The sequence below is a fragment of the Notamacropus eugenii genome, chromosome 1, assembly GCF_028372415.1.
Source record: "Notamacropus eugenii isolate mMacEug1 chromosome 1, mMacEug1.pri_v2, whole genome shotgun sequence".
Lineage (NCBI taxonomy): Eukaryota > Metazoa > Chordata > Mammalia > Diprotodontia > Macropodidae > Notamacropus > Notamacropus eugenii.
This window is the reverse complement of record NC_092872.1, coordinates 652,820,691-652,843,301: the sequence shown is the minus strand read 5'-3', so window position 1 is coordinate 652,843,301 and position 22,611 is coordinate 652,820,691. Positions and strand designations below refer to the sequence as shown.

Genomic DNA, 22,611 nt, shown 5'->3' with positions numbered 1-22,611 from the left:
CATGTTTTGATAGTAATTATATTGAGAAGTACCATGGTCATTGAGACTGTAATCATATCTAACCACAGGATGTCCACCTCCTTGATATTTATAGTAGGATTATAATTTCTGAAATGTATAGAGATCACAGAGTTCAGTTATGTATGATATACTACAAATGGGTCTGTATAGTATACATTTCTATGTTTTTACTGTATATATAATCTCTGTGTGTTTCCTTTTTGTGTAATATAAACACCATAAGAGGAAAAAGACATCTTCACTCAACAATTCATCTCTGCTAAAAAATGCATTTTGAAAAAAATCATATAGTAAGCATACCTGAATGTGCATAGCCCATTTTCATTTTCTGCAATATCTGTGGTCATACTGACATCTGGTGGAACCAGAAATGAAATTCCATTACAATAACATTGTACTGGTCTGGTTTTGATCAGTGAAAGTTTTTCCATGTTTTTACTACTTAAATCTGTGATAATTTGTGCTTTTTTTTTTCCTTCTTTTTGATAAGGCTACATTTGCATGTGGCAATAGCTATCTGGCTAGTTAAAGTATTTATTAAGGGCTTACTAGATGTCAGACCCTGTACTAAGTTCTGGGAATACAAATTCAAACAAAAAGACCGTCCTTGTCCTCAAGGAACTTACATACTAATGGGGGAAGACAACACATAAAAAAGAATTGGGAAATGAGGGCAGGAGGAGAGAAGCAACTCAGCGCAGAAAGCCACAGAAGCAGCGGGAGATGAGTCTGAGGTGTCCCGGGTTGAGTTGGGTTTTGAAGAAAGCATAACTGACCTGGGTACTTCCTCAAATGGAGCTTCGGAGGAAGAACTCACCAATCAGAAACAGCAACACTTTCAAAGTACTCTTCTTATCACAATATTTGGTTGAACTGATTAGCCAATTATTTTATATGGCAGTATGTTTTGCATGGACCCAAAAGCATCTATCATGTCATTCACGCCACTGTGGAAATAGGCCTAAGCTGATCAAATCATAGTTTCTAATCACAATGCTTCCATAATGGCTTTCTATGAAGGATAAAAATAACCTCACTTAAAATATTTTTATGATAAATTAGAATGGAAAATGTATTACTCAGTCATGGAATTATGCTTTCACTGAAGACACTGTAATAAGATTTAGGATTTGTTAAGACTAATCATGTCTTTACATTGACTTATAGTTTAGGAAGTGTATTTTCATTTAAAAAATGTTGATCCCGCTGGTTAATAACAATTACAATCACGAATACAACAAACTTTCTTGAGATTGAAACATGGTACTAAAATTTAGTAAATTTTATTCTGAAGATATAATAAAAATTATTGGTTCATTTATGAAGAATCAGAAATATTCTTATTTTCTTAAAACTAATTTTGTCTTCACAATGACTTAGATTATAATTTCAGAGATGTGTTCTCATGAAAAAAATGTTGATTAATAAAAATTACACTGGCTAATAAAAATTATAACCAAGAATATAGCAAACTTTCTTGAGATTGAGATGAGCATCCCAGTGTACTCTTGCTCCTAACATGTAACACTATGAGAAGTTATTGCCAGAGAGACATCAAAGGAAATCATCAATGGAGGCAAAATCAGGAGCATATAATGAAAATACGAAGTCCAGACACTGACCCGGGATACAAGACACTTGCATGACACTGTTCAAAAAAACTGGTCACCTATCAAACATTCTGAGTTTGATCTAGACAAAGCAGCTCTGATGCCAGCTACCTTCTAGTGTACCAGATGTGTGTGTGTGTGTGTGTGTGTATCTATAGATAGATACATAGACAGACAGATAGACAGATAGGTAGATAGATAGATAGATAGATAGATAGATAGATAGATAGATAGATAGATAGATAGATAGATAGATAGATAGATAATAGATAGATAGATAAATAGAGATATCTATCTATCTATCTATATGTATATATATGAAACACACCTATTTTTAAAAAGTAGGGCAACTAGGTGGTACAGTGGATAAAGTGTAAGCCCTTAAGTCAGGAGGACTTGAATTTAAATCTGGCCTCAGACACTTACTAGTTGTATGATCCTGGGCAAGTCACTTAACTCTGTTTACCTCAGCTTCCTCATCTGTAAAATGAGCTAGAGAAGAACTCCACTCCAGGATCTCTACCAAGAAAACCCAAAATGGGGTTATGAAGAGTCAGATATGACTGAAACAACAGAACACAAATTTTTTAAAAGTAGACCACTAAATTAAAAAAATACCTATTAAATTCAGTGCCTTGTAAAACAGACCTTTACAGAGCAGGGATAATCTCACTGACCTGTAAATATCCATGTAAAGGCTCAGAAAAAAAACACACCAAAATCTATTCTTGGGAGTTTTCTTGCTCTTAGTCTGAAGAAAATGCTACAGACCCTCAGATCCAAGTATTACTCCTATGTGAAAAAAGACAAGAATTCAATCTATATGGCAAAAGAGATAGACCATAGTAGGGTCAATCTGGTTATTTTAGCTACATTAAGTGATCACTGAAGATTATATGTAATCAATTTGGCCATGATGAGGAATATAGATTATGACCAGGTAAAGAGAAAATTTAGAAGTCATAAACATGGAAGTAGTACACTTGAAAATAATGGCAAGATCAAAAGCATAATTATAGGTGATATGACATCATAGGAAATGAATAGATTGAATATATATTAAGTTACAATGTTTGAGGATGTATCAATATACATGTTGAAGTCTCCTAATATGAGAATAGGAGTTGGGTACAAAGAAAGACTTGTAAGCCAGATCCTGATCTCATTGAGGAAGGAAGTAGAATGTCCTGGGAGTTGGTAGATCACAGTCAGAAGATTCTTGTTTGGCTGATAAATGTAAAATGAATGAACCTCCAAGGAGTAGAGATTACTGAAAAATGGTGGTAGAGTATGAAAGTAGCAACAGGAGTAAGGCATATTACAATTCCCCAACTACCACCCAAGAGTGAAGTCATCCAACCAGTGCTAGAAAGCATAACCAGGGATGCCAAATCACTGACCAGGAAAGAGCCAGGTTTCAGTACATGCTAAAAGATTGGAGAGTAAGAAAGGAAAAGTAAAAAGCAAAAGCAGTCTTCCTAACTATGAAACAGGCTTTTCAGAGAGTACAATGGAAGGAGTGAATAGAAAATGAGTGGGAATTTGAAGGCATCCAGCAGGAGGGAATAGGAGTAAGGGAATGGGATTTTTACAACAGCTCTGGGTTTCTGTCTTACTGAGATGGGAGAGTATAGCAAGGTGGGAGAATGTTAACCATTGAAGAATGAGTTTAAACTATCAGTGACTACAAAGAAATCCACTGAGGGAAAGAAATTCTGGGCCCTCTCTTGAATGTCAACCATGTGACAGGTGGTGATGTTCAATCCAGGAAGTCCACCTCACAAAAGATAGGAGAAGGCAAAGTACAACCCCCGAAGAGACCATGTAGGAAGCAAGAGTTGGCAATTCAAGGTAGATCTGATCTGGGAACAGCCTCCAGAGTACTGAAGAAGGCCTGCAGTGAAGACAGAAGTCAAAGAATTTAGGACTGATTCAGGTCACCCTTGAAAGACATAGAAACCAAGAGGGCTGGATCAGGATGATGCAGTAGCAAAGGCAGAAGGCAGGCTGAATAAAAGGTTCCCTCAGAAATCCCAGAGTAAAGGCAGAGACCAAAGGCCAACCAGTGCTGGATTTCAGAAAATCAGCACTCCCTGCTAAGTCCCAGAAACAAGGACAGAGGGATGGCCTAAGACATAAGCAGTGAGATGGCTAGAGCAGGGCAAGGATAGAGAGTTTTCTCTTATCCCTATATGTCAGACATACTCCTAAATGCCATATGTAGGGAGAGCTAAAAATTGACTTCTTACTAGCTTAGAATTGTCCTTGTAGAGTTGTCATAAAGCCCAAGGAAGAGGCAATGTAAAGATGAATACTCAGATGGCCATTTTCTCACTTTATCTAATTGACTCTGATATTAGAGTCAAGATGTACTGACTCTACCTTAACTGGTTGTTAAAAAAAAGATATATTATAAAATTTTTGATACATATGGCAGAAGAGCAGAACACTACAAAGAAGGGAACTAATATAAGGAATGATGGTGATGTCAGTTTTTTAGAGTCAGAAAAAAATCTAGTTTGAACCCTATAGTCTCATTCAGGGCACAGCTAATAAGTATTAATGTTAGTCTTAGAAACTAGATCTTCTGATTCCTGTGCCACAGGACTTTCATCCATGTAATAATCTAATTTGGTAACTATTTCCTCAACTTTTCAGTAAATCTGTTAAGATAGCAGTGTAGGCACTCCCCCAGCAATTCAAATCGCAAGTCATTCACATCTGCTAATCCTATACAACTCTTGTCCACACTCTCCCATAAATCTTCTAAAGGGGATCCACCTAAGATACTGGAGACTTTCTGCCAGCTCTCTGGACTGTGTGAATACCAAAACAGACAGGTTGTCTGTCAGTTATGCTACTCACACCATCTAGGATTCACAGGAAGAATGATTATTATTAAAAAGAGGAGGCCTTTAGTTAATCTGGGGTGATTTCATTTTATTTGGAATCATTAAAAGCATTGCACAATTTCCCCAATATTTAACCACTTCTTCTCCAGTTCAATTCCAGGCCCAGTTCACTAGCAATTTGCTGTCTGTCTAATGTACATATGTTAATGAACCAGTTTTACAAATAATCCATCTGAGTGTATAGTATAGTTTGAACAATAGATGGATAGTCTTTTTTTTCCTGTGTAGCTAAACCAAGCTCTTTTGAGTGATTATGGACTTCATTTAGGACGATTTGTGAAATTTTATTGCTTAACATAATCAACAATAGCAAAACAGAAAATCTGGAGGACCTCATCTCCTATAAAGAATACTTCTTTCATCTGAATTATGAATTTAATATCTTCTAAAACAGAAGCAAATACCTTTGGTAATCATACATCTTCCTATTTTATGCTTTACTTTATGTTATCAGAGGGTTGGGTGATTAAACAAATTTATTTATGTTGTTACATATTTCAAGGAACCTTGAAATATAATCTGTATAAATCTGACATATGTATGAGAGATTTATTATTGGAGTAGAGCCTTTACATTACATTTAACTGTACTGAATCTAATACTTCTTTATAGTCCACAAACAATAAACACAGAGGGATCTATTTACTACTTTATTAAGTAAATCTTTTGACTGTAAAGATTTGTAGTCTGCTACAGAATATTGTTTGTGAAAGCCTGCATGTCTCTTTTTTTACACTTTCATCAAGGATGTCTTCAATTGTGTGTATAGATTATTCTTTTTCAATTTGGAAGAGGCGGGTAATCAGGTATATATGTAAGTAATTAACAGATATTCTCTCAGTCTTCTTTTTTAAAGTGATAAGGTCTAAGATTATTTTCTATGCTTAATCTACTGTCCCGTCTTTCAGTTACCTTCATAAATGATCCTGCAATATTCTAAAAATTGTGAAATCTCCCGCATGAATCTACTTTCTATGCAATCATTATAGTTCAAAGGTTCTTCTCATCTTTGTTTTCTTCATCGACATTTCCTCATTTAAGACTCTGATATTAGAGTCAAGATGTACTGACTATTTAATTCGTGGTAAAAAACAATATATTATTAAAACACTGATACATATGGCAGAAAAACAGAACATTATAGAGAAGGGAGTTAGTGTGATATGTAATGGAAAGACTGACGGTTGAATTTAAGAGTCAGAAAAAACTCAAGTTTGAATCCCACTTCTTTCACTACCTAGCTATGTGCCCAGATATAAATCAATTCTGCACCTCAGTTTCCTCATCTATAAAACAGACATAATACCTATAGTACTTATGTTAGAGTTGTTACAAATTGAACAATAAAAGTGCTAAATATATGCTCCCAAGGCTATCTGAAAAATAACCCCATGATTTGTTATAGTCCCATAGAAAAGCAATTGTGAAAATACCATAATTATAATAACTAAGTATAAAAAGGAACAATGGTATTTTGGGGTTTCTGAAGCTAGCCAAAAGCTACATTACAGGATATAGCCATGAGAGGAAAAATGATTGACCAATGCTGTATTTACTATATATTGAAAAAAGCAGACTATGCATACCCATTTACAAAATACCCTAATCTAAATAAAATATTACTGCTACTCTTAAAACTAAAGGTCATATAGAACAAAGAAAAAGATTTAGAATAAACAAAACTGAACACAATAATCCATCAAAAGCCAAAGCTGTAGGCTGAGCAGTTCCCATGGAATTTTCCCATGAAGTTACACAGGGTTCAGTGAGAATCACTTATTTATCAAAATTGTTTTGCATATAACTTGAGGGTGAGAATCAGTTTCCTGAAGAAAACACCAAGATTTTGTTTAATAATGCAAATAATGTGTACTTTAGAGAATCTTTATTTCCAATACATTTTTACACAAGTCGTCTAGTTCCTCTTTAGACTACCCACATGATGGAAGGGAGAAAGGATTATTATCCCCCATTACAGAGATCAAAATGGATGCAAAAAAAGCTAAATGATTTGCTCAAAATCTGCCACACTGCTGCTGTGAAAGTACAAGAACAAGAGTCCAGGTCTTTTAACTTCTACCTCAGTTCTCATTCAACCACATCTTACCAAGTCAAAAGTATGCTCAGAGCCAAGCTACCTCTAATCTACATATTACTATATCTTGATAATCCATCTGGCATAATAATAATCATCCACTAAAGTCCTATTTTGATGCTTCATCATGGCATCCTCAAAGCATCTTGGGTCCTCAAAGGCTGTCAGCACAGCATAATCTCCTGCTCCACTAAGTTGGAAAAGCTTTGAGAACAGGTCTGATGTTAAAGGACTAACTCAGCTTAATTCAGCAGGTTCATCACCAGTTGTACTTCAAGGCAATTAATTTTCAATCACAAATCACCACATAAAAAGTGTCTACTAAGTAATTAAAGAATTGTGATCTCTGTCAGCAGAGGAAAGACCCACATTTATGAAATCACAAATTCTCAAAGTATTAAAGAAATATATTACCAGGCAAACAAAAAAATTAGTTTCCATCCCTCAAATGCCACTCACGATTATAAAGAGCTTTAAGCTTTAGAAAATGCTTTCCTTACAACAACCCCATACAGTGGGTAACGTAAATATTATCATCTGCATTCTACAAATGAAGAAACTGAGGCAGATGAAGTTAACTTGACCAAGGTCACACAGCTCATAAATAGGGAAGTTAAGATTTGAACTCCAGTCTTCTGAATACAAGACCTGTGCTCTTTGTACTGTGCTGTACTATCTTGATGGAGATAGGGAACTACCTCTCCCTGGCCAGCTTTTAATATGTGCTCAAAAGATACAAATTATTATTTTTTTACTAACCTAAGCAAAACATAATTATAGTGTTAAATTTGCAGTCAATGAAACTCTATCACAACAATAAGTAAAAAAGTAAAGTAATTTAGAATTATCTGTATTTTGGAATATTTATGTCACTGATTCCTTTCATAAGTACAAGTAATTGTACAAGTAAAGCATTCTGACCTCTACATCTTTATTTCATTATTGCTAGAAAATAATTTCCAAACATTTAAGAGGTAACCATAATACTGCATTGCATAAATAAGACAACAGTGTATTTCAATAGTAAATTAACAATACTCTGACAACAAAGCAAAACCACAACTTCATTAATATACTAGAGATATTAAGTTTGTCTGTCTTCAAATCTGCCTGAGATAGTTAATTAATGAAGTGATCAAAGAACTTCAATATAAAGCAATATTAAAAATAAATCATTGAATGAATAAGAATTTCACAAGCACTTTAGTCTTTCTAAACTATGCTAGAAATTAAAAATGACTGTGTCTATAATTCATAATAGGTATTCCAATTTCAAAAAAACACTTAAAGGTAGCATTTAAAGCATCTTTTTTCACACAGGAACTGGAAAATCAGGAGAAACCTAAGAAGATATTAACAACCTCATAATCAAAAGTAGGTATCAAAATATTTGTCAATAAAACATCCTATAATTAGAACATGACATTATAGAAGCAGTTAAGCTTAGATGCAGTCGAAAAGATATTTCCTTTTTCTACAGCTCTGTTAGGCTACATTACCTAAAAATAGTGGAGTGGTTTCTTCTAATGTAGTTTCGTTAGCATCTGCCCCAGCTTCTAAAAGGATTTTTGTTATCATCAAGAATCCTCTACTTGCTGAAAGATGTAATGCACAAGAGCCCTCAAAGGTCTTCATTTTAATGTATCTTTCAGATGAATCTGGAAAAAAAAAAAAAAGAAAAATCATTATAACAGGGAAAATGTCAAATTTGGTTGCCCTGATTTTACAAAGCAAGGATTTCTTCAGTTAGGCAAAAGGACATTCAAAGAAATTTTTGGTTTAGTGAAAGACAGAACTCATCATAGGCAGAGTCAAGGAAGAATTCTTGAGGAGTCACAACTAAGAACTGCAGATCATCAAACAGATATTCAGTAATGGTAGAAACCCCAGAACTAGTGATCTCTAGGCCTAAAACTTAGAACAGAATTATTTTCTTTCTCTGTTATAAAATATGTTTAGTCCACTCTTCTTTAAAAAAAATAAAAAAATAAATGGAAGTCACCATTATTCAGAGCCTATTATTTTGCTTATCCTCTTCATTGTTCTTATCTCATTCCCTTTCATCTCCCTCAGAATCATTTGTTGAGTCTAAGTTAAAAAAGAATCAAAAACTAAAAAGAATTTACAACAAATGAAGAATAAAGAAAATTATTTAAAATTATTTTGCACAATTATATGGCAGTAAAACTAACATAAATGAGATGGATGAATATTTACAAAAGTATAAAGTATCCAGATTAACAAAGGAAGATATAGAGAATTTAAATAACAATCTCAAAAAGAAGAAAAAAAATTGAACAAGTCATAAGTAAGATTCCAAAAGAAAAAGCCCCAGGACCTGGTAGATTTATAATCAAATTTTAAGAAATATTCAAATAATGATTCATTTAATAATATAGAAACAGTTTGAAAAACAGGAAAAGAAAGGACTCTGCCAAATTCCCTCTATGACACAAATATGAGCTTCATACTTAAGCTAAGGAGAATCAAAGTAGAAAAAGAAAATAACATATCAGTATTTCTAATGAAAATAATGCAAAAATTTTAAATTAAATACTAGCAAAGAATCTCCAGAAAAACATAAAAATGAGTGTATGCTATAACAAGGACAGATTTGTAGCAGGAATGTAGCAGTACTGGTTCAATTAGGAAAATGATAAACATAATAGACCATATTAATAATAAGAACAACAATCATATAGTTTTATCAATAGATTTGGAGGGAAAAGCTTTTGACAAATTACAACACCCATTTTTGTTTAAAAAAATAACACACAAAAAAGGAACCAACAGATCATTCCTTGATATAGTAAGCTGTATCTATCTAAAACAAAGGGCTAATATTATATGTAATAATGATAAACTAGAGATATTTTCCTATAAAATCAGGAATAAACCAAGGACTAAGATTATCTCCACTACCATTTGATGTAATGCTTGGTAGCTGTAGCAACGAGACAAAAAAAAAAAGAAATTGATCAAAAACACATAGGCAAAGAAGAAACAAAGTTATTGTTTTGTAGATGATAGGATGATTTACTTAAAGAACTCTAGAGAGTCAATTAAAAAATAAATGAAACAATAACTTTAGCAATGTTGAGGATAAAAATAAATCTATATAAAACATAAGCATTTCTTTTTATTACCAATAGAACCCAATAGGAAAAGATAAAGAAATTCCCTAAACACACATGAAAATTATATGACTATAACTACAAGATACTTTTTTATGAAAATAAATACAGACCTAAATGATTAGAGGAATATTAATTGTACATGGGTAATGGGAGCCAATATAATGAAAAAATGACACAACTAGCTTGTTTTGTGACAGTCCTCTGGCATGAGGGAGTATCCTCTGAGAGGACAAAGGGTTTTCCTTGAGGAAATTGTGGGAATTGAGTGAACCACAATGACTGCATCTAGCTAGCTCAGTTACCTTTCTATTCAATTATGGGAACTGTGAGAAAACTTCATTGCATTGTTTGAACCTACCTCTTTGTGGCTGGGAAGCTGAACCACCTTTACCTGTTGCTTAGAGACTCTTAACTAAGTACCTAGGTTATGCTGACCAGAAACTTAAGCAGATCCAAAGACTGATGCTAAAGAGTTTTCTCACAATTGTACATCTCAAGCAACCTAAATATCTTATCTGAAAACTGGCCCTGTACTGGTCAATTATTGCTTCCATGTTCCTTTGCTTGTTTATAGACTCTTGGGGGAGAGTGGAATACCTTTTTTCCCTATTTCAGGTAATCGTACCTGTTCATTCTCCTCCTTCCCAAGTTGGAAAATTCCTAATCTTTCCTCCAAATAGAAATCAGATTACTAATCTTGAAACCTGGTTTATATACTGTTAATTGCTTTCTTTTAATGCATAAAAGTTTGTCTCGCCCTTTCCAAGTGCCAACCTGAGGAGGCCTAGTCTTGATTTGTTATGCAATTGGCAAGCATTACTAAATAGACTGATATGCTCAGAAGCTCAAACCCTTTTGTTCCCCTCAGTTATTTCAGATTTCACCCATCATACTCTGTTGATACGTGCTTTCTACAACTAGACTCACAGTACCATGTACATACAGCATACGTACAGCTATAAACAAGTTAAGTCCTTGTCCAAGTAATCAATTTATATCTAAGGAAAAGCTCATGGGCCAAGCAGAGATACCAGGGAAAACAACCCTTTAATGAGTTCAGATGCTAAGAATAACATGCATAATAATGGGAATCAGTTCAATGCAAAGTTTTATTGCAAATAATGAGGAGGAAGGGGAAGTGGAGAGAGAAAAGGGGAATCCAATATGCAACTCAGGCTCATATATACATTAACTTAAGAGTATGACTCATATAAGAGCCACTAAGTTGGGGATCATAGAGACAGGAGTTCATTCATCAGGAAGGGTATACTCCAGTGGGAAGCTGTACTCCCACTAGAGGGGAGGGTGTACTTGAAAGCACCCTTCTGGGAGTAAGGTTCTTATACTCTGATTTTGGGTGCCCACCTCTGGAGCTGGCTAATTTGCTTATCAGGGATAGGAGCAAAATATTACTTGGGGGTTTATTTATCAGGAAGAAAACCTAGTGACAGACAAAATATTGTTTTAGGGGTTTGCATATCATGGAGATAAAAAGTTGGTAATGGACAAAGTATATTTTTGAGCACCCTGCTATGCTAACATTAGAAAAATACTATTGTGAATATTTTTCTGTATGTTCTGTAAGCTTATAACCTCCCTGTAAGGGAAACTATCATGATGGCCTCAAGACCATTATGCCTAATCTTATAACAATGGCTTCCATACACAGTTTTCGTAAGTTACAACCTTCCTTAAGGAAAGGTTATTATGGTGGTTTTGAGACCATCAGGCCTAATCTTATAACATACCTAAATTAAATCTTATTCAATGTTGTACTAATGAAACTCCCAACAAAGTATCTTATAGAGCTGGAAAAAATTATAGTTGTCTAGGAAAACAAAAGGTCTAGAAAGGAAATAAAGAAAAAAATGGAAATGAAGTAGCCTAACAGTACCAAATATCAAACTATACTACAAAGCAATAATAATTAAAAGTATCTGGTACTAGTTTAAAAAAGGTCAATTAGGAGAAAAAAAATCAGGTAAATAACATATAAAAGCAAACAAATCTATTAGACTATTGTCCAATACACCTGAAAACTCTAGATACTAGGATACCTAGTACTTGGCAAAAACCGTTAAAAAATCTGAAAAGCAGACTGGCAAAAATCAGATTTAAACCAACATCATACATCAAGATTAGCTCTAAATGGATACATGACCTAGACAGAAAAAAATCATATCATAAACAAATCAGAGAAACAAGGCAGAAGTGCCCTTCCCCTATGGGAAAAAGTTCATAAGGAAATGCGATGCAGAGGATTACAGAGGGTAAAAAAAATAATTTTAACTACATAAAGTTGAAAAGATCTACACAAACAAAACTAATGCATCTAAAATCAGAACCAGTTAACAGGAAAATACCTTTGCAGCAAGTTTCTCTGATGATGGTCTCATTTACAAGATAAATGAATAATTGATTCTGATTTTTAAGAATAAGAGCCATTCCACAACTGCCAAGTGGTCAGAGTATGAAGAGGCACTCCTCAAAGTAAGGAATCCACATTATTAACAATATGAAGAAATACTCCAAATCACTAATAATTCAGAAACTGCAAATTAAAGCTCTGAGGTTCTCTACCTTCCATTCATCAAACTGACAAAGATGACAAAAATGGAAAATGACAATCCCTAAGGATTACCTCTAGAATTTTGAAGTGAGTAGTCAGTTACCCTCTTGGAAGCCAATCTTCCAGTGAAAGTGGGGGATAGGAAAATTATCCCAGAGGAGGCAACAGTTACTTTCATCAAAGTTGCTGCTGGCTGAGCAAGGCAGAGTTGAGTTGAGTTGCGTGGGACTGGCTTAAGCACATCAACAGGAACAAAGGCATCAACACCTCCTCTTATCTGATTCCTTAATCTAGCCCCAAATTAAATTTTGGCAATACAATCAAGGAACATAAAGTAAGAAGTGGCTATCGGGAGGAACTATGAAGCCTCTCCTCCTTGCAATACTTGTATACTTTCAGAATTAGAAAGACTGGGTAGAAACAGAGACAGAAACCCCTAAGCTTCAGAGGAACCTAAATTCGGAAGAACTTCCTAAAGTTTTAATTCTTTAGTACCTGCCTCTATCTCTACATGTTCTACAGCATGAGTTCTTAACCCAGGGTCTGTAAACTTGGTTTTTCTTATTAACTTACTTCAATATAATTAATTTCCTTTGTAATATGTATTTTATTTTTTGCATTTAAAAACATTATTCTGAGAATGGTGAGGGAATTAAGGGGATTAGGACAGTAAGTGATTAATTGTAGAAATTAAGTGAACTATACTGATTCCATTTCGTGAATCAATTCTGGAGCTAGTTTGTGTCCTTTTCTATTCAATTATGGGTCTAGTCTAAATTCTGTCTTGTGAAAAAAGTCTATTCAATTGTAGGAGTTGAGAGAACACCTCATTGCATTGTTTGAACCTAGATCTGTGTGACTGGAAAGCACAACCACCTCTACCTCTTATTTAGAGACCCTTAACCAAGGACCCAGATTATACTGACCTGAAACTCGGCCAGATCCAAAGATTGATGAGAGGAGTTTTGTCACAATTGTACATCTCAAGCAACCCATGTGTCTTATCTGAAAACTGCCATTGTATTGTTTCCATGTTCTTTTGATTGTTTACCGACACTTGGAAGAAGTGGGATATTTCCTTTTCTGAATTCAGGAAATTGCACCTTTTTGTTCTCCTCCCAGCTTGGAAAGTCCCTAATTTTTCATCCAATTAGAAATCAGATTACCTAATGCTACGTTGATTCCTTTTAACTAATTATATTTATTTGATTATTTCTTAATGTATAAAAGTCTATCTCCCTCTGCATCTGGGGTATAGCCGTAAGTTGAAGAAGGGGTCAGGTCTCAATTTGCTGGACAATTGGCATCCATTGTTTAATAAACTGATATGCTTGGAAGATTAAACCTTTGTTTCTTCAATCATTTCATCTTTCACCAGCCACAAGGGGTTCATAGGCTTCACCAGACTGTCCCCTAAGGTCCATGACACAGAAAAGATTAAGAAACCCATCTTATTCAAAAATAACTTATTTCTCTTCCGTTGCCACAAATAGGTTCTTTTCTTTTACCTTCCTCGAATCTTAAAACCCTTCCTGCAGGTACTACCTTTTCCCCTAAACTCAACCCTCCATCATTCTGTTTTTTTCCACATTCCTTTCTTCATATTGTATCCATTACATGCCTTATAAGTAAGTGATAAAAATTCAAGGTTCTCCAGAAGCCTTTATATTTCAATATTCTGTGCTATTCAGGAAAATACACATACAATTTATATTTTGAGCTGGTATCAAGAGAAAGATCTCCTTCAATTCTATACAGACTTAGGGTGAACTTCCATGTCCTAATACTCATCCCCTATTCTTCTTCTCCTATCAAAGATTTTTGACTGAGATAAATAGGTCTGATTCTTATTTAAATCCTTTGTTGCATTCTATACATTGAGTATGAAATGAAAAGGTGAGACTTAATGAAACATGAAAGGGAGTTCCCTCTTCTAGTGCTTATGTGATTTGGAAAGTAAGCTGAATAAAGTTTTAGTATTCAACACCTTTTGTTGTTTTCTTTTCATCAGCCTTATTTCGTATCACTCATAGTAAATACATTTAAAAGTAAATCATTTTGAGAGATTTTATTGGAGGGTTTCCTACTGGATTTGGTTTTAAATTACGAATTCTGCAAGTATAAAAATGTTTGATAATTACTGGTATAAATTATAACATTTCTAGCTACATTTATAACTGTCTCATCAATATTCAAATTATATACACACTTTGCAGAAATATTCTGTACTTCATGTTTCCCCAGGAAATTTCAGTCTAATGAAGCAATAACTTGAAGTGTCAAATATCAACTAACTAATACAAAAACAACATTTTAATTGCTTTTCAGGGATCTAGTAAAAAGAAACTGGGAACTGTAGGAGACTCAAAGGACTTAGGAGGAATGATTAGATGATCTCTACAATTCATTCAAGATGAATGAATTTTATGTCACCCTCTAGGAATCCCTATACCTGGTCTGAAGCCTCATTCCTAAAAGGCATTACTCTCAGCTATTTTTCTCTATTAGAAGTTAATCTGACAAAATAATTCCTGTCAAAGTGAGTCTTTAAAAGTGTTATCCCACTCATCAAACACCATATGCATTTTGATAAAGGGCTCTTAAAGAAATTGAAACCTAGAGGGCAGAGCCAAGATGGTGGAGTAAAAGCAGAGATCTCCCTGAGCACTCCCCAAAAGCCCTCAAAATACCGGTAAAAAAAGACTCTACACAAATTCTAGAGCTACAGAACCCACAAAATGACAGAGTGAAACAAATCCCCAGCCCCAGACAACCTGGAAAGTCAACAAGAAGAGACTATCACACTGGGCAGGGAGCAGAGCACAGTCTGGCACCTGAACAGATGGGCAGAGCAGGCCTCAGGGGACTGAATCACTGGCAGCTATGGCAGTTTCTAGACTTCTAAACCCATAAATATCAAAAAGGTCAGTGGGAAAACTCTGGGGACCTAAATAAAAGAGGAGCATTCAGTGTAGCCAGGTCTGGCCCTAGTCCCGGGGGGGGGGGGGGGGGTGAAGAGGGGGCCCGCAGTGGTCAGTGGCAGTGGCAGCAGCAGCAGAGGCTGCTTCTGGAACTCTAAGCCCACAGATAGTGGGGGACTGAACGAATGATACAAAATTCCTGAAGTCTAGGGCAGTACACGCACCACCACACCCACCCCCACTGGAAGCAGAGTACTATCTTGACAAAGAGTTAGAAAGTCAAGAGTTTGGCTGGGAAGATGAGTAAGCATCATAAAAGAATTCAGACTACAGAATTTTACTTTGGTGACAAGGAAGATCAGAGCATGTAACCAGAGGAGGACAGCAGGGTCAAAGCTCCTTCATGAAAAGTCTCCAAGAGGAATGTGAATTGGTCACAGGCCATTGAGGAGTTCAAAAAGGATTTTGAAAATCAAGTTAAAGAGAAGTAGAGGGGTGCGACATGCAGACCAAACCAGCATGCAGTGGGCAGACTAGACCAGCATGCGGCACTCACACCAGCACGGTGCAGCAGGGACAGGAACTGAAACAGACTTCGGGGTGCCACTGGAAGCAGTTCCCAGATAGTTCAACCCACAAACACCACAGATAGCTTCAAAGGTCAGTGGGAGGGCTCCTTTGCTCAGGAGAGGGGGCATAGTCTGGGCCTCCAGCAGAAGGCACTGCAGCAGCAGCTGTCATTTTTGGAGCCCTCTGCCTAGAGCCCCTGGGGGAACTGAACAGCTGACCTGAGTCTCAGCCCTGAGTGGCAGCCCTGGACGACTTCCATCTAAAGCCCCTGGGAAACTGAGCCACTGATCTGATTCTTAGCTGTGAGTTTGACCCACAGGTGAGGAGGAGCACTGGCTATGGAGCTGGAGGCAGCTGTGGTGAGGAAATTCCAATTGCAGATTCTGCGCAAAAAAGTTTTTGGTTGCTCCCAGACCAGTGTGCAGGCCAGGAGAGGAGTAAACTTCTCTCGCTTGATTGCGTCACCTTGGAGGAACTGAGAACTTACAGGTCCCCAGGGTATACCCTCCTCTTGACAAAGGACTCAAAAGTCAAGTAACTGGATGGGAAAATGCCCAAGAAAGGGTAAAAAATAAGACTATCGAAGCTGTTCTTGGTGAACAGGTATTTTCTCCCATCGTTTTGGATGAGGAAGAACAAAGCATAACATCAGAGGAAGTCAAGGCTTCCATGTCCAAAACCTCCAAAATAAATATGCAATGGTCTCAGGCCATGGAAGAGCTCAAAAAGGATTTTGAAAATCAAGTAAGAGAGGTGGAGGAAAAATTGGGAAGAGAAATGAGAGCGATGCAAGAAAATCATGAAAAGCAAGTCAACAGCTAGGTAAAAGGAGACTCAAAAAAATGCTGAAGAAAATAACACCTTTAAAAAATGGCCAGCTCAACTGGCAAAAGAGGTCCAAAAAGTCAATGAGGAAAAGAATGCTTTAACAAGCAGAATTAACCAAATGGAAAAGAAGGTTCAAAAGCTCAATGAAGAAAATAGTTCTTTAAAAATTAGAATGGAGGAGATGGAAGTTAATGACTTTATGAGAAACTAAGAATTTTGCCAGCAATAACTAAGAAAGAGATCCCCCTGTGATTGTCGCAGGACAACCTATTCCCTTTACCTTTATAGAGATGGACAATGGAGGCATCCTTGAACTCCTGGGGGATAACGTCCTCTTGCCATATAACCAGGAAAATTTCAGTCAGCTTTTTTATGAGCAATGGTCCCCCTACCTTGTAAATCTCAACTGGAATAGAATCACCACCAGGTGCTTTGCAACATGAAAGGAGCCTAATGGCCCTCAAAACCTCTTCTTCAGTTGGAAGTTCAGCTAAGGAGAGATTGACTTCAACCTGAGGTAAACAGTTAATGGCCTCAGCATTGATTGATGATGGTCTGTTGAGAACACTATGGAAGTGTTCAGCCCATCTCTCTAGGATCATGTCCTTATCACTAATCAATGTGGCTTCATCAGAACTGAGTAGTTGTGATGTACCAAGTTATGATGCACCATAAGTTTTTGGTCCACAAATAGCTTTCAGGGAATCATAAAAGTGCTTTGGATTGTTACTATCAGCCTAAAACTAAATTTCATCTGCCTTCTTACTGAGCCAGGAATCCTGCATCTCTCTAAGCTGTGCTTGTACTTCGCTTTTGATAAAATTAAATGCCGCCTTCTAAAAGCTGGATGAACTATACTGCTGGTAAATCCTGTGGAGTTCATGTTTTTCATTTAGCAGCTTCTGAATTTCCCCATCATTTTCATCAAACTAGTCCTGGTGTTTGCGAGTGTTCTGACCCAGATGAGCAAAGGCAGTGCTGTACCCCAAATCTCTGAGAGCTGCCCACTCCTTTTCTGCTCCACTGTTGCCAACTATATGTTGGTGCAACTTTCCCTCCAAGTCAGCAGCAAACTGTTCACACTCAGAGAAGAGTTTTAATTTGTTGACATTAATTCTTCTGGTAGTCATTTTGCCTTGGGGGAAGCGCCTTTGATGAATGTGAATATTTAGCTTGGAAAGGATAAGTCTATGATCAGCCCAGCACTCTGCACCACACAATGCCTTTGTCACTCTCACTTATTGTCTGCTTCTTCTCCTTACAATCATATAATCTATTGTGGAAATACAATCAGGATAACACAGGATCTGGCACTTTCTACATTAAGAGATTGAAGGACTTGAAATATGATATTCCAGAAATCAAAGGAACTAGCATTAAAACCACCTATCCAGCAAAACTGAGTAGAATACCTCGGAGGAAAAAATGGTCATTCAATGAAAGAGAGGACTTTCAAGCATTCTTGATGAAAAGATCAGAACTGAATAGAAAATTTGACTTTCAAACCCAAAAATCAAGAGAAGCATGAAAAGGTAAACAGGAAAGAGAAATCGTAAAGGACTTTCTAAAGTTGAGCAGTTTACATTCCTACATGGAAAGATAGTATTTGTAACTCTTGAGACATTTCTCAGTATTTGGGTAGTTGGAGGGATTATACATACATACATACACACACACACACACACACACACACACACACACACACACATACACACATAGAGAGAGAGAGAGAACAGGGTGAGTTGAACAGGAAGGGATGATACCTTAAAAAATAAATAAATAAATTGAGGAGTGAGAGAGGAATATATTGAGAGGAGAAAGGGAGAAATGGAATGGGGCAAATTATCACTCATAAAGGAGGCAAGAAAAAGTTTTTTCAGTGGAGAAGAAAAGGGAGGAGGTGAGAGGGAAAAAGGAAAGCTTACTCTCTTCACATTTGGCTTAAGGAGGGAATGACATGATCACTCAGTTTGGTATGAAAGTATATCTTGCACTACAGAAAGGTAGGGGAGAAGGGGACAAGTAAGGTGAGGGGGATGGCAGGAGGGAGGGCAAATGGAAGAATGGAGTAATCAGAAGTAAACACTTTTGGGGAGGGCCAAAGTCAAAAGAGAGAATAGAATAAATGGGGGACAGGATAGGATGGAGGGAAATATAGTCAGTCTTATACAACATGACTATTATGGAAGTGTTTTGCAAAACTAATATACACAGCATATATTGAATTGCTTGCCTTCTCAGTGGGGATGGGTGGGGAGGGAGGAAGGGAGAGAAGTGAGAATTCAAAGTATTAAGAATGAATGTTGAGAATTGCTTTTGCATACAACTGGGAAATAAGAAATACAGGTAATGGGGTATAGAAAACTATCTTGCCCTACAAGAAAAGAGAGAAAAAAGGGATAAGGGAAGGGAGGGGTGTAATAGAAGGGAGGGCATATTGAGGGAAGGGGTAATCAGAATGCAAGGTGTTATGGGGTGGAGGGAGGGGAGAGATGGGGAGAAAATTTGGAACTCAAAATTTTGTGGAAATGAATGTCGAAAACTAAAAATCAATAAATAAACAAATTTTTTTTAAAAAAAGAGAAGTAGAGGAAAATTGGGAAGAGAAATGAGAGTGATGAAAGAAAATCATGAAAATCGAGTCAACAGCTTACTAATGGAGACCCAAAAAATACTGAAGAAACTAACACCTTAAAAAACAGACTAACCCAAATGACAAAACAAGTCCAAAAAGTCAATGCCTTAAAAAGCAGATTTGGCCAAATGGAAAGGAGGTCTGAAAAGTCACTGAAGAAAATAATTCCTTAAAGATCAGAATGGAGCCGATGGAAGCTAATGGCTTTATGAGAAATCAAGAAATAATGAAACGGAACCAAAAGAATGAAATAATAGAAGACAACATGAAATATCTCATTGGAAAAACCACTGACCTGGAAAACAGATGCAGGAGAGATGATTTGAAAATTATTGGACACTTGAAAGCTATGATCAAAAAAAAGGCCTAGGCATCCATCACCTTTCAAAAAATTATCAAGGAAAGCTGCCCTGATATTCTAGAACCAGAGGATAAAACAGAAAAGAAAGAATCCACCAATCACTTCTTGAAAGAGATCCTGAAAGGAAAACTCCTAGGAATATTGTAGCCAAATTCCATAATTCCCAGGTCAAGGAGAAAATATTGCAAGGAGCCAGAAAGAAATAATGCAAACACTGGGAAAATACAATCAGGATAACACAAGATCTAGCAGCTTTTACATTAAGGAATCGAAGGGCTTGGAATAATTCCAGAGATCAGAGGAGCTAAGATTAAAACCAAGAATCACCTACCCAGCATAACTGAGTAGAATATCTCAGAGGAAAAAATGGTCATTCAATGAAAGAGAGGACTTTCAAGCATTCTTGCTGAAAAGATAAGAGCTGAATAGAAAATCTAACTTTCAGATACCATAATCAAGAGAAGCATAAAAAGGTAAACAGAAAAGAGAAATCATAAGAGACTTATTAAAGTTGAACTGTTTACACTCCTACATGGAACGATGATATTTGTAACTCATGAGACTTTTCTCAACATTAGGATAGTTGCAGGAAATAGGTAAATAGATAGATAGATAGATAGATAGATAGATAGATAGATAGATAGATAGATAGACAGACAGACAGACAGACAGACAGACAGACAGACAGACAGACTGACAGACAGATAGACAGACAGACAGACAGGCAGGCAGGCAGACAGACAGACAGAAAGACAAATGGATGGACAGATGGACAGACAGACAGACAGGCAGGCAGACGGACAGACAGACAGACAGATAGATACACAGATAGATAGATGGCACAGGGTAAGTTGAATATGAAGGAATGATATCTAAAAAATAAAATTAAGGGGTGACAGAGGAATATATTGGGAAAAGAAACAGAGAGATACAATGGGGTAAATTATCTCACATAAAAGAGGAAAGAAAAAAGTTTCACAATGGAGGGGAAGAGGGGAAAGGTGAGAAGGAATGAGTGAACTTTACTCTCATAAGATTTGGCTTAAGAAGAGAATAACAACTCAACTGAGTATCTTACCCTACAGGAAAGTAGGGAGGAAGGGGGTAAGAAGGGAGTGAGAATTATAGAAAGGAGGGTAGATGGAGGGAAGGGGTAGTCAGAAGCAAACACTTTAGGAAAGGGACAGGGTCAAAGGAGAAAACAGAATAACTGGTGGGTGGGATAGGTTGGAAAGAAATACATTTAGTCTTTCACAACATGACTATCATGGAGGTGTTTTGCATAACTACAGCTGTATAACCTATATTGAACTGCTTACCTTCCCAATGGGGGTGGGTGGGGAGGGAAGAAGGGAGAGAATTTAGAATTCAAAGTTTTAAAAACAAATGTTAAAAAATTGTTTTTACAAAGGACTCTTGATGCAAAATGATATCCACATCAAGAGAAAGAAATATGGAATCAGAATGCAGAATGAAGCAGGCTATTTTCTCTTGTGTTATGTTTAGTTTCAGTTTTTCTCATGGTTTCTCCCATTTGTTTTAATTCTTCTATGCATCATAACTAATGTGAAAATATGTTTAACAAGAATGTATGTGTAAAACCCATATAAGATTGCATGTCATCTCAGGGAAGGATGGAGGAGAAAATTCAAAACTTGTGGAAGTCATTGTTGAAAACTAAAAACAAATTTAAAAAAAATTTTTAAGATAAAAAAAGAAAACAGCAAAAAAAGGTGTTTTGACATGCAATAGGGAAATTAGATATACAGGAAATTGGGTATAGAAATCTATCTTGCCCTTCAAAAAAGTAAAGGAGAAGTGGATTAGAGGGGGGAGATAATAAAAGGGAGGGCAGACTGGGGGAAGGGGTAATCAGAATGCATGCCATCTTAGAGTGGGGTAGAGGAAAGATAGGGAGAAAATTTAGAACTCAAAACCTTGTGGAAATGAGTGTTGAAAACTACAAATAAATAAATTTAAATCTTTAAAAAAAAAAAGAAATTAAAATCTATAAGAACCAGATAAATTCCTAATGGTAAAAGCTTTGGTACTAAAATCTCTTAAATCTCCCTGTGAATAAGACCAACTCCAGCAATATATCCTTTGGGTCAGTACTTGGCTTTGTCTAACACTAAAAAGTTACTTAACAAAGAAAAGAATGTTTATTTGGAATTGCTGTTGAAAATCAAATATAAAGATTCTCTCCCCCTTAATGTTAGTAGTTTAATTGGCCAATGGCTTTTTGTACTTAACATCCATTACATGCTGAGCACTATGCTATGAAGTGATTCAAAAGAAATAGGAGATACATAGCTGAGGAGCTTCCTGTGGCAATACAACATACATACATTAAAAAAAAGATTTAACACTTTAAAAACAACCATCTAATGAGTGCAAATCAAAATAGTACAAAGAATACTGAGGGGACATGGTCTCCAAGTCTACAACATGTGACTTTGGGCAAATCACTTCACCCTTTGAGGCTCCTTTTTCTTATATATTAAAATAGGGTGGTTGGGCTAGATGAACTCTAAGGTCTCTTTCATTTGTAAGAGTCTATGGTTCCAAGAACTTTTAAGTTTTTTGATACTGAGGTTAGGGGTGTTTGGGACCCCAAAATACCGATGCACCAGGCCCTGCTTGAATGAATTCAACTCAAGCCTTCTTTCAGTCAAAGAAAAACAAAGTTTATTAAAGATCCATCATATTGAGTTGATTCTTAAGAAGCCTCACCATTGTGACAATTGCATTGACAAGCAGTCCAAATAGAATCTAAGCTAGATTGAATCTGAGCCCCTTCATGGAGTCAAGAAGATCTTATATACAGAAAAACTGTGGGAGGGATCTAGGAGTAGTCTAGTAGTCTGGGAGGAGGGGTCTAGGAAGGGTCTTGAGGAGGAGTCTAAGGAGGATCTTGATCATATCAGTAGGCACCCCAACATATACAGGGGG

General features: G+C 36.3%; 1 protein-coding gene across 6 annotated transcripts in view; it reads right to left on the bottom strand.

Moving 5' to 3' along the window:
- The window catches only part of ASB3 (ankyrin repeat and SOCS box containing 3), a 124,062-nt gene that overhangs the window by 61,002 nt on the left and 40,449 nt on the right, over positions 1-22,611 (bottom strand). For all 6 annotated transcript variants that reach the window (XM_072635580.1, XM_072635583.1, XM_072635582.1 and 3 more), the window contains one exon: positions 8,138-8,296. In XM_072635580.1, the coding sequence (XP_072491681.1) occupies positions 8,138-8,273 (136 nt within the window). In that variant the 5' untranslated portion in view covers positions 8,274-8,296. The remainder of the gene's footprint in view (positions 1-8,137; positions 8,297-22,611) is intronic.